This window comes from Macaca nemestrina, chromosome 12 (assembly GCF_043159975.1).
Source record: "Macaca nemestrina isolate mMacNem1 chromosome 12, mMacNem.hap1, whole genome shotgun sequence".
Classification (NCBI taxonomy): Eukaryota; Metazoa; Chordata; class Mammalia; order Primates; family Cercopithecidae; genus Macaca; species Macaca nemestrina.
In genome coordinates this window covers 55010330-55022952 of record NC_092136.1, presented here as the reverse complement: position 1 = coordinate 55022952, position 12623 = coordinate 55010330, and the positions used below count along the sequence as shown (strand labels likewise).

At 41.6% G+C, this 12623-nt stretch overlaps 1 protein-coding gene and 1 non-coding gene across 3 annotated transcripts; both read right to left on the bottom strand.

Moving 5' to 3' along the window:
- Window positions 1-385: 385 nt before the first annotated feature.
- On the bottom strand, window positions 386-12340 carry LOC105488797 (eukaryotic translation initiation factor 4 gamma 2). Of its 2 annotated transcripts, XM_024795023.2 has the most exons (22): window positions 12097-12340; window positions 10629-10755; window positions 10192-10257; window positions 9267-9407; window positions 8335-8437; window positions 7735-7866; window positions 7587-7653; window positions 7349-7500; window positions 6924-7034; window positions 6656-6739; window positions 6479-6577; window positions 5752-5893; window positions 5496-5656; window positions 5032-5145; window positions 4312-4437; window positions 4059-4163; window positions 3760-3975; window positions 3418-3676; window positions 2884-3088; window positions 2555-2766; window positions 2339-2460; window positions 386-1213 (listed from the first exon to the last, which is right to left on the bottom strand). In XM_024795023.2, the coding sequence occupies exons 8-22, from the start codon at window positions 7430-7432 to the stop codon at window positions 1148-1150; spliced, it is 2106 nt and encodes a 701-aa protein (XP_024650791.1). In that variant the 5' UTR covers window positions 7433-7500; window positions 7587-7653; window positions 7735-7866; window positions 8335-8437; window positions 9267-9407; window positions 10192-10257; window positions 10629-10755; window positions 12097-12340; the 3' UTR covers window positions 386-1147. The 2 variants fall into 2 exon arrangements, with proteins under 2 accessions (XP_024650791.1, XP_024650793.1); XM_024795025.2 differs by lacking the exon at window positions 5032-5145.
- On the bottom strand, window positions 4838-4980 carry LOC112427875 (small nucleolar RNA SNORD97). Its single transcript, XR_003019635.1, has one exon. It is a non-coding gene; the product is annotated as a small nucleolar RNA SNORD97 (small nucleolar RNA).
- Window positions 12341-12623: the final 283 nt, after the last annotated feature.

The window sequence follows — 12623 nt, the reverse complement described above, 5'->3', positions numbered from 1 at the left end:
GGGAATGATGCTTACAGGACAGCTAAGCTTATCCAGACATCATCATGTATTTCAGTCTGACAAAAGATAAATGTCAACAAATTGTAGTTGCTATGTGTAGCAATGTTCCTCCACATTCATGAGACTTGTAATCTTTGATTATAAAAATCATTTATATTGGTTAGTTTTAGTAACTCAAAGCAAAAATAACCACCTTAATTAAATCTTGGGTCTCATCATGAAGAGTCTAAAAATTCCTTCTGGAACTCAGGCTTGTACAGCAGAAAAACAAACATTTGAAAGCCTGTAAGTCAAACTAAGGTGGGTCTCCTATACCTCAACAACAAAGCTGACTATTCTCCCACAGATTGTCGATGCCATTTACAGCCAGCCACACATCACTACATCAAGTATCACAATGTTTATTGATAGATACAAGTATATAAAATCAGGGCATGAACATGACTTGATAAATTAAGTAGACTTAATTTCAATACTATAATAGGAGGGACCAATTCAAATTCTCACCATTTGTTTCACACCCACAAAAACCACTTCAAGGGCATTAACGATCTCTCAAAACTGATCAGTTTTGTGCAAGTAAACCATGTTTCTTTTAAAAAGACTTGTGCACTTGCCCAGGCTCAAGGATATTAAAATCTAGCACATAAAGCCCATTACTAGAGGTAGAAATACAGGCAATATACTATTACGGCAACAACCATCAATTACAGTTAAGAATTTTTCTGTAACAACCAAATGGATAATCAAATATTGCAACAACTCAAGTATTACTGAGCAAAGTGCATTTCTACAGTATTCAGTGTTGCTATTCAGTTTTCTAACTTAAAACAGCCTATGATAACTGGCAGCAAAGAAGGTCCTTGCAATAGACTGCCTCTGCTTGAGAACTTATGATGTAATTATTGCATGCTGCTAATATACTATCTAAACATTAAAGATACTCCTAAAATATTTGATGGTAGACTATGATTAAGACATTACACTACAAAAAAACCTTATGCAGAAGAAAATCCTAACTGACGTGCTTCTGCTTTAAATATTGTGAAAACATTACAGCGGAATGAATTTTCGCAGTGGTTAGGTCAAATGCAGTTACATCATAGCAACAGTATGTTTTGCACAATTTAAGGCTTTGGCTGGTTCTTTAGTCAGCTTCTTCCTCTGATTCTTCTTCTTCAGCAGTTTCTAGCCAGGTTAGCCACTGATTCACCTATAAATTAAGATTTGTAACTTAAAATAGTTCACAATATAAATGGAAATCCATCCAGAAAGTTTTAGGTGGTACTACAGTTTTAGAATATGAAACAAGGACATCCTTACAATAATTTGTATATTAAGTTATGCAAACAGTGGTGTATTATCCAGATTTGGGACAACACAGAGCTAGATATAATCCTGCACGGATGAGCCTCATGAATCTAGTCTATAATCAGCAATAAAAAGGTAGCAAGATGCGCTGTAGGACCAATGTTTCTCAAAGCCTGGGCCCCCTGGAAAACTAGTAGCATGAGAATCACCTGGATTTTGTACATAGACCTACTAAACCAGAATCTCTGGGATTAGGCCTGGAACCTACTTTTAAACTGCTCTTCAGGTGATTAATGCATTCGCTGTGATTTGAGAATGCCCTGATGTTCCTCCCCTAGGGCTACCATTTCATTCAATAAGACACAATTAAATTGTGAGAAATCAAAAGCATCTCTTTTTAAAAAAATAAATATATATTTAAACTGTTCTTTTCTTTTTTTGAGACACAGTCTTACTCTGTTGCCCAGGCTAGAGTGCAGTGTTATGATCTCAGCTCATTGCAACCTCTGCCTCCTGGGCTCAAGACATCCTCCCGAGTAGCTGGGACCAGGACCACAGGAACATGTCACCACGTCTGGCTAATTTTTTATATTTTTTAAAGACAGGGTTTCACTCTGCTGCCCAGGCTGGTCTTGAACTCCTGAGTTCAAGTGATCCTCCCACCTCGGTCTCTTTAATAAAAAGTGCTAGGATTACAGGCATGAGCCACGTGCCCAGCCACAATTTCCTCTTTATTGACGTTTTTTAAAAATCTTGAAACTTGTACAGTCACTCCCATCTATATCAGTAGCTATACTCCTTGAAAAATTTGTTAGCTACCTCTAACATCTTATACACCACTAGAACTAATTCACTGTGTAGCTTTACTTAATCATAGCTTTAAACAGTGCAGAATGAAATGTATGGGTGAAGAAAAACTACTAACTAGGACTATCTTCCCTGTATTTCAGTTGAAAAAGGCTCTTAACTTGAAGTTAATACCAAGCAAAATGAAATAAGCAGACCAAATTTTTAACAAAAGACTTACCTGGAACAAAGCCTTGCCTTTTCCCGGAAACTCTTGGGTTATATCTTCTTTCCAAGCCAAGAAAGCTTCTTCTTCAATAATCTCCATATCATAGAAGTGCACAAAAAAGCGAAGTAACATGCCTTTAAAAAAAATTAAAAAGAAGTAGTAAGCCCATTATTTAGTGTGCTGTTTAAGACTTGCCCCACACTACTCCTCTGATACAAGTCCCCTCACCTTTTGGGAAGTTGCTGTTATAGCAGTGCACCTGAAGAGCATACAGGGCGCTGACTTGTAGATCAACGTGATCGTGAAGAAATTTCTGCATTACTGGCTTGAAAGAAAGAAGTAGTTGTTTTTCCTGCTCTAACTGTTCTTTGGAAGGAGCAGAGGATGAATCTGTTTCATCGCTGGGGGGGTTTACTTCACTAGAAATGTACTGTAAGAAGCTGGACAGAAAGAGGTCTTGTTAGAACCAAACAGCGAGTTTTCTTGCTTAGTCTCCTGCCTTGTAGACATTCTTTTCTAGTACATGAAACATTACTACATATAGAAAACCATCTTACCTAGTCATTAAGATGTTCACAAATCCTTTATCTACATGAAGTTTGGGAGAGATGTTATCTTTAATCCATTTATATATGGTTTGAGGGGATGGATCCAACTTTATTTGCTTCAACAGTTCCTTCTCCAGTTTGAGGAGTGGGAATAAGAAACTCAGTCCCTTTCCTTCCAAAATCTCCAACATGCGGTCCTTATTCTGATCAATTTCTGAAGAGACAAAACCACTTGCATCATCTAAAAGTTCATTTTACCAAGTTGTCCTGTCCAGAGAACAGAACTTCACAAATGATGTCCCCAAGTATACAAGATCCATGTAGCAGAATAGAGAACCAACCCAGCAAATGAAAAAACTCAATATACGGATCAAATGAAAGTAGTTTAATCATACATCTTTTTATTGGTAAGATCTGCAGTATGTTTATCATTATCTGAGCAGGACAATCAGACCATGTGACCTACATAAATCCATTCGAGGTACTAAAAATCTCTAGATATACTATTAAAAAAACAAAACAAATAAGTCAGCATTCTCTTACCTGGGAGCATTTTCTGCATATTGACCTTGCTTTGTTGAAAAAGTTCTGTTAACCATTCTCGATCTTGTAATTTAGCTAATTGCTGAAGACAAAGTAGGAAGAGAGGAAAATGGGTGCCACTTTCTAGTGGTTGAGCTAGTTCTGAAATGCTCACCAGCTCTGAAATGATGGCACGAGCTGCAAACTGTGCTAAATATGATTTCACCAAGGGGATGTCAACCTCCAGTTTGGGACACTGGTCCAATACATTCAGGAAAGCCTTAGAAGAAATATACAACAGTTTATCAGTTCTCGAATTTGAGTGCTAAGAGTTCTTACCACACAATCAGTAAAGTGTCCTACCTGCATGAAGTTGTCACTTGTGGCTATCCCTTCCTGTTTGAGTAAACTGATCAAAGAACTTGCTTTTTCTTTATCTTCATCGCTTCTATCTAGTGACAGGATGATTACTTTGCTTAACATCTCAGGAAGAAAGTGTTTAGGAGCCCTCATTTCTCTTACACCATTGACAGCCTCATTTGCATTTCCACTATTTAGATATTCAGTCACAACAGTTTCCTGTGAAGAACACAAGTATCTTTAATGTTTTCTCTATCTCAAATATAGGCTGATTACACTAAAATGGGATATTTGAAACTTACAGTTAGTTTAAGTAGTTCTTCCTTTGATGGCGGTGGCTTTTTGCTGGTCTTGGCAGGCTTTTCCTGGATAAGTGGTGGATTAGTTTTGAGACCAAGCTGAGGTGTCTAAAAAACAAGCAATGACAAGACATTTTTTAAAAGAAGGAATATGAAGTTAGGGGGAAGAACATACTAAATTTAGAAAAAAAAAGTCTTCAGTCATCTTTAGAAAATAACGGAACAACAGAAAATGCTATCACACTATGGTCTGTACCTGTCCCAGAGGTGGTGTTTGAGTGCGTGGTGGTTGTGCACTAGGAGGAATCATAGTTATCTGGGGCTGAAGCTTTGGCACTTGGTTTTTATTCATTAGGAAAGACTGAGCAGGCCTCAGGCTAATCTGGAATTGAAAATAAATCAAAATATAACTAAATTAACAACATGCAGTTGGAGAACATATTAAATACAATATCTAAAATCCTATACAAACATGACAGAATCTAGGGAAACATTAAGCTTTTTATAAAACTAAAGGCGGCACTCCACATTAACAGGTTTAATTTTTGACAAAAAATTTAAAGATCTGATGATGCATACAGTAGTAAGATACTACTATAAATCTTACATTTATGAGAATTCTCTTAGAATTAGCATGACTAAAATATTCAAATAAAAAACTGCAAATTTGGCCAGTTTAGAAAATGCCTTGTTTTATCCTTAAATCACCCTACTTACAAAGAAAGAAACCACAATATCTTGACAACCATTTTCCTTGCCCTAACTAATAGACTTTAGCAGACTTGCCCTCATATCTCATAATCTTCACTCACAGGATGCTGGACATTCAAAGAAAGAAAAATTAAGTACAGAAAAGAGAGAAAAATGTAAAGAACTCCAGCATTAAGTCCTCTTAATAACGCGTCTTTTTATAATCATCGGGCAATAAATTTCTGAATTGACAACTATGGTATATAAGTAACATAGGCAAATGTACCTCATCTGCATTAAGCTGTCCTTTCTTAGAAAACCGAGGTGGCATATCCTTCGACTGTCCTTGCAGCTGGGATAAGAGTCCCTGACTCTGGTTATGGTAGAGCTGGCTTAGCCCCTATTTCAGAAAAGGAGAAAGTCAGTCTAGATAAAAAGGGGTCCACAAATTACGGTAATCAAGTACCAAAGGGATGAGCCAAGCCAAAAAGAAAGTTTAATTGAATCTGCCCAGAGAAAGTAAAAGATGAAACAGGGAAGAATAAAAATCTAACCTAACTGTCAAAGTGATGTCATTTTACTAATACTTTACTAATCTTAAGGATAAACATTTTAGTTTGAAATAAATGTTGCAGATATGGTTTAGAAAACATGCACACTCCTAAAATAGTTCCATGTTTTAACAGCAAATGAAATCACATATATTGCAGAATTTAACACTTATTGCCTAAACACTCAAATCTTACTTACCTGGCTTTTCATAAACTTGCCTCCCATCTCTCCAAACTGCGACTGTGTGGGAGGCATGATGTGTCCCCCATGGCCATTGAACAGTTGATTTGAACGATGACGTCCCATGGTGGGTGAAAATCTATCCTGGATAACTCCTGGACCAGTACCAATTCCGCTACCTTAAAATACATATACGGACAACTCTCAAAACTCCACTGACAAAGTTAAACTGATTTTTCAGCTTAATGAAACCACTGTTTTTTTTCAAAATTACCTGGCATTTGTCCAAACATATCAGCAAGTCCTCCAAGTGGGTCCCTATCTATTTTCATCCTGGGTGGCATGAACGGTCCCTCCAGAAAGAAGTCACTTCTCATCCCTTGAGCCATGGGAGCAGGAATAAACACCCCTAGATCCTTTAGAAATGAAGTGAATAAGCACTTTTTGTCTCTGGACCCTATTTTACTTAAAACTAAAATTCTTGCAACTGGGGGGAAACCTAGAATATTAAAACCGTAATTTATGCTATTTCTGTAAATAACTTCTTCCCAAAATGGGAGACAAGGCTGGGCATGGTCGCTCACATCTGTAATCCCAGCACTTTGGGAGGCCCAAGCCTTGGTTTGCATGAGGTCAGGAGTCCAAGACGAGCCTGGCCAACATGGTAGAACCATCTCTACTAAAAATACAAAAAATTAGTGGGTTGTGGTGGCGCAGGCCTATAGTCCCAGCTACTGGGGAGGCTGAGGCAGGAGATCGCTTGAACCTGGGAGGCAGAGGTTGCAGTGAATCGAGAATGTGCCACTGCACTCCAGCCTGGGTGACAGTGAAATTCCGTCCCAAAAAATAAAAAAATAAAAATGGAAGACAAGACACTAAAAACATTAAGCTCCGCCACTAAAATGAGACAGACCCCTCAAGTGTTCGGGGTGGGTGGGGAGGAATACCATACTACTCTACAAACACAAAGTCTATGTGACAAAACAAAAACCCAATCTTACTTTTACTGCATCTTGACGGATTTGATTGATCGTCTTTGGTCCATTGTCAAGAAAAGCCTTGCGAGGAACCCAATGGTGTTCTCGCAACTCTACGGTATCCTTTAATTGAAAAATATATTTCAATATTCCTAAACCAAAAACTCAGCTTATCAACACATTTAAAGAAACCAGTTTTACCTGCAGCAGGAAACGAATCCTCGCTGGCAATTCCTTACTTAACATCAAGGAGCACATTCGGGCAAAGTACTGATCCATTAAGGACTGGTAAGAGAAGAATACACTCATTGGAAGAGCTAAAGCAAATGTGTTCAATTTACAGTTTTAAGACTTCTAGATTACAACCCAGTTAATGGCTAAATATGGCAATCCCCTATGATGTCACAAAAATAAATAGCTTGATTTAAAGACAAACTACTTGTACTGCTTCCATCAGCTACACACATACCTTGGCTCGTTCATGGTCTAATCTAGGTCCCACTGTCCTCATTATCTGACAGAGGCACTCCAAATCCTCTCCCATATCTTTGAGTTGGACTCTCTTCTTCTTTTCCAAAAGCTGCAAGAATAAAATGCCGTGGTGACAAAATTTTACAGTTACTCTGGTTTAGGCGTAGTACTTTCCCTTTACGTTTGCACTGACTCATTCACAGTTCCTACAGAATCTAGTATAGTGCTTTCTACCAATCTGATCAGTTCTAACCCTACCTTGTCAAACACCACATATTTCAAATTATTATTCTATGTTTGGTAAATTTTGTTGCCCATTTGTATTTAACTAGTCAACCTCCCTCTCAGATGAATAATTGACTCATTTCCCCTAAATAATGATTGACTACATTCACCTAAGCCTAACTTCCCCGTCACACTTACTGTTTTGATGCACTTATGAAGGATAGATTCGTGAATAAGATCAAGCTTGCCAAGCTCTCCAATGAATTTGATGTTTCCCAACATCTTGATCTTAGCAATGGCTCTCTGTTCCTCCTCCTCGGGGAGGAGGGGATTTTCACGCTTATCATAGACTGAAAAAAATAACAATGAAGTAAGACAACATTCAGAATTAAGCTGAAAATATACAGTACTACTTAGTATCAACTGTAAGTCTTACCATCAACATTTCTAGTTCGGTTTTCAAATTCATCTTGTAATTTGGAAATTAGGAGGCGTCTGAATGTCTAGGAAAAAAGACATTTGTCATGCCTTAAGGAAATTTTTCAAGTCAACTTTAAAACAAGCAAACAAAAACTACCACTTACGGTGCTTTGCTTCTGTCCTGGTTGACCCTCTGCTGCTGGGCCATCAAAGTTTGGTGCATCTTCTGCCAATCGCAGACATAGCTGAGCATACAGTGAGCTATACTTTGGCTCTTCTAGGGCTTTGTCCACAATCTACAGAAAATGTCATTGCTTAAACTAAATACGAATACTACTTCCAAGAACCCTTCCTTTAGGAAAAATACAACCACCTAAATGTTAGCTATTACACTGTACCAAAAATGTCCAGTTATACCAGTTCTCATCTAGTCACATCCATCTCTCCAGGGAGTCAGAAAATGGCATGGATATCAAAACTTTCAAGTCTACATAAACTGTCATACAATGCATTTCCAAGACCAAAATATGGTGTTTTCCACCAAAGAGCTTGCTAAGCACCACTATTTATCTCTTCAAGCATAGTATGAACATTTACCTCTTTAATCTAATGCTACTGAAGTCAGTGGTTCTTTCTAATCACTATCAGTATTCAAAAATCACACCTCAGGGTTTTAAGTAGTAATCCAAGTGTAAAAAAACACAACTTGAGTTTGTTAAACAGTTCCCTCTCCCTTTTGAGTTAAGCCAATATTTAAAACTTACCAGCAGTATGACCCCTTTAAGGATGAGTTTAGACTCTACACCCACATTGAGGAGCTCAAGGCATAGCTTGTCAAACTTTTCAGGAGTAAGCTTATTTAGTATGCTGGAGAAAAAGGAATTACATTTTAAGTGTTAGCTAATACACAGAATTTGAATTGAAAAACTGCTTTTAAATTACACTGATTTTTCTTCCACTTGCTCCCTTTAATAATCAAGACATGTTTTCTTACTCATCTAAAACCAAAGGAATGCTGAAATAAACCTGTTATTTTAATTACAATGATTTGAATTAGATAGGGGGTTCCCAGCTGTTTGACAAGAATCCTTTCTCACTTTCTCAAGGTTAGAGTGCAAAGATCTCATTATCAAGGCTAGACCATGAACTAAGACCATTATATTCCCTGCTTCACTGGCTTAAATAACATAGCACTTCCCTTAGCCAGCGCAAATGTTAGCACAACAGGATTATGGATTGCAATCCGATGGCTAAAAGCAACCGTAAGCCCAAAAATACAACGTTCAAGATACATTTTTTCTTTTTTTTTTTTGAGACAGTCTTGTTCTGTCACCCAGGCTGGAGTGCAGTGGTGTGATCTTGGCTCACTGAAACCTCCATCTGTAGGGTGTTCAAGTGATTCTCCTGCCTCAGCCTTTTTAGTAGCTGGAAAAACAGGCGCCTGCCACTACACTCGGCTAATTTTTGTATTTTTAGTAGAGATGGAGTTTCAACATGTTGGCCAGGCTGGTCTTGAACTCCTGACCTCAAGTGATCTGCCCACCTTGGCCTCCCAAAGTGCTGGGATTACAGGCATGAGCCACAGTGCCTGGCTAGTTCAAGGTACCCTTGCCTTCTTAGTAGTACAGCACACACACCAAACACAGTTAATCCATACTATTTCCCATCTTTTAGTAAAAGAGACCTTCCAACTTACCCTCTTACTTTCCTGAAGATTGCATCATGTCGTTCTTTTTCGTTTGCGGAGTTGTTTGCTGCGGAGTTGTCATCTCGTCTAGTGCTTCGTGCAGGAATCCATTTCTGAGCGTTTTGCCCTGGGGTTTTCCCCAGGAACTCGCTAATAAAAATCAGCAATAACACTTATTTTCACACAAATGTTAAACATCATAAATTCTCTCAAACAGAGAAAGTAATTTAGGCTTTCTCGACTTCCCCTCCCAAAAAGTCAACTCTGGAGATCAGTGGTTCTGTAAGGGTAGTGTGCCATCAGAATCACCTGAAGGGCCTGTTAAAACAGATTGCTGGGCCCACCCAGTTTCTGCTTTCACTGGTTTGGGGTGGGGCCTAAGAATTTGCATGTCTAGTAAATATTCCCAGTATCAACGCTGTGGATCCAGGAACCACATTTTGAAAACTAACTTTTTTTTTTTTTTAAAAGAGATAGGGTCTTGCTGTGTTGCCCAGGCTACTCTCAAACTCCTGGGCTCAAGCGATCCTCCCACTTTTGCCTCCCCAAGTTGTTGCTGGGATCACAGGTGTGAGCCACTATACCGGCTGCCAATGAACACTTTCTAATGTTTTACTGACCGTGTTGCATGTGTACCACTTTACTAATACCAATTAGTAGGAATAATAGCTACTAATTTTGGAAAAAAAATTAGTAAAAATAACCCAAAGAATAAGAAAAAAAGTAAGTTTGAGAGTCTCAACTCATTTAGATAATTTGGCTAAGGAATAATCAAGAGCTGATATTCTATATTTAGGATACCCAACAGAAACCATGCCCCTTAAGATTAGGAGTCTTGATGGCTATTGCCTTAATTACACCATCACATGGGAAAGACTTTTAACTTAATTTGTTAAATAAAGCTCAGTTTTTTTTTTTCACATGTTTACCACACCTGTTGCCAGCAGTCTTGGGATAGTGCTGAGGTGCACCCCTACTTCCTCCTCCGCCCGAAGAAGCACTATTTAAAAGAAAAAAACTTTTTAGTTTACTGTATCCCAACTATGTCTCAATCAAAAAGAATAAACCATCTATTTTGTGTTTTGCTTTTCTTGTAGAGATGGGGGTCTCGCTATTTTGCCCAGACTGTAGCCAGGCCTGTATTTTAGTGTTCGTATGTTATGCTACAAATGAAGACTAAACTGGGACCCAAAGGAAAGGCAAATACTTGATTTTATTCTTCAGATGGCAGTTCTTAGAAGGCTGTCAATGAAAACTTAAGAACTTTTCAAATGAAAATTGCAGCCCATTAAGTCGGAATTATTTGCCATGGTATCTAAGTTTTGGGACTGGCCTTTTCAAAAGGATTCCCCAAAATCAATCTAGACATACCTGAAACGAGAAGCACCCCCTTCTGCAATCGCACTCTCCACTTTGGCGGCTTGACAACGAAGAATCTTCAAAAGAATAATATTAATAGATGGGGTGGGGAGGGGAGGGGATGGGAGAAATGAAATACCTGGAACGAGAAAGAGCACCAAAATGAGACACTTCTAACTAACATACAGATCTAAGCCTTCATTCAATTATAACTTATTTCAGATCCTGGCACTGTCACTGCATTGCAGATCTGTAAGACTAACCTAGGATGTACTCAAAACACAAATAGACAATTACATTTTGTTTAGCCACCTGGAAATTCCCCGGTGTTCAAGGATGCAAAGAGACTTCGTAGAACACAAGAGTATTTCAAACGGCTCAGAACGAATCTTTTGAAAAACCCACATTCTACTGTCTTTAAAACTGAGCACTGAGATCAATAGAAAAATCTAACTATAGACACGAGCAACATCACGTGGAAAATGTCTGCCCTAGGAATTTTTACTGCCTCGACGAGGAGGCCAGCGACTGCATGAGGTCTCTCCGAAAGCTCTTCAGCAGTTTTCCCCTGTCCACCCTTTCGCCTCCTCCCCGTGGAGAGCTCGTGGAGAGACGCGCGAGAGGGGGCCGGGTGTACGGGGCTAGCACTCGCAAGCGGAAGACCTGGGCTACAACATGGCAGCAGAAACCTCCGCCCCGTTTTTCCCTTCCTGGGAACAAAAGAGCGGAGCATTCCTCCCACCCAGGCGCAAGTTAGGGAAGTGCTTCCGACAACCTCCCCGCGAGGCCGCGGGTCGCTCGGCTGGGAGGAGCAGCTGAGGCCGCCCCCGCCGGCCCGGCGCCCAGCTCTTTGTTCTCCAGGCAGGAAGGCGGCCTCCTGCCCACCCGCCGCCTCCAAGCGGGCCCCCTCCTGCCCCATAAATCCCCCTGGGACTGACAACCGCCTCGCCACGGCCTCCTCGGCTGACAAAACAAGCAGAAATCATCACTCTCTCTTTTCCTCCCCCCAAAGGGCAGCCCCGCCGACTCCAGGCCCAACACACCTCCCCGCCGGGAGGCCGGGCTCCGGGACACCTGCGGTTCCCTGGTCCCGCGCCAACGGCCGGGCCCTCCCTGCCGGCCCGCGTGCCTCCCGCCTCGGCGCTCGCGGTCCGAGCCGCGCTCCCTCGCCGTCCCAGCACACCCGTGCCTCGGTCCGCCACGGCCTCGGCCCTGCAAGGGTCGGCCATCCGGCCATGACCGCACGGCGGTCTGGCCAACACTGACGTTTTCCTTCTACTCCGTCAGCAACAGGAAGAGATAACAAAGGCCAAGACTTTCCAGGTGTCTGAAGCGCAGAGGAAATGCTAAAAAAGGGTCGCCCCACCCGGCTCCGCCTGCGGCCGCCATTTTGTACCACTCGAGAAGAAGCGGCCAGGGACGGCGGCCATTTTAGAGCGCTCCACTCGGCGGCGGCGGCGGCGGCGGCGGCTCCACTCACCTTCACCGAGAACTCAGCAGCTGCCACCGCAGCTGCCTCCTCAGGATCCGGTCGTCGGGGATAGGGAAGGGAGGGGAAAGGGGAACGGAAAACAAAAAAAAGGGGGAGGGAAGGGGAAGGAAGGAATCGGGGACGGCCTGAAACTCAGCTCAGAGGAGTCACTGCTGCAGCCGCCACCCGGTACCCACCGCCACCTCCATAGAGCTCCGACTCACTGCTGGCGCTGAGGCGTGTCTGAAGCCGAACTTATCACTCTTGGGGCAGCCGAACCCACCAGAGCCGCCCCGAATGGCTCCTTCGCCGCCCAATCAGCGGCCCGGTTGCCGTCTGCCACCAATCCGCGCAGGGCAACGGGGAGGAGCCACAGGGCTGAGCTCGGTTGCGGCGCAGCCCCGCCGCAGTGCGCAAAGCCATATTCGCGAAGTCTCTGAGGCAGAGGCAGTGGCGTAAGGGGCGCGGAGCGCTCCCGAGATGTGGGCTGCGTGCGTAAAGCCGGAGAGCCCTTTTGAGTCTGCGTTGGTGTGGCT

Coding starts and splice junctions, on each gene's coding strand:
- LOC105488797 (XM_024795023.2), bottom strand. CDS start 7,432: ATGTTGGGAAACATCAAATTCATTGGAGAGCTTGGCAAGCTTGATCTT. Junction 7,035..7,348: donor TTCATAAGTGCATCAAAACA/GTAAGTGTGACG, acceptor TTATTCTTGCAG/CTTTTGGAAAAGAAGAAGAG. Junction 5,146..5,495: donor GCAAGTTTATGAAAAGCCAG/GTAAGTAAGATT, acceptor TTTCTGAAATAG/GGGCTAAGCCAGCTCTACCA.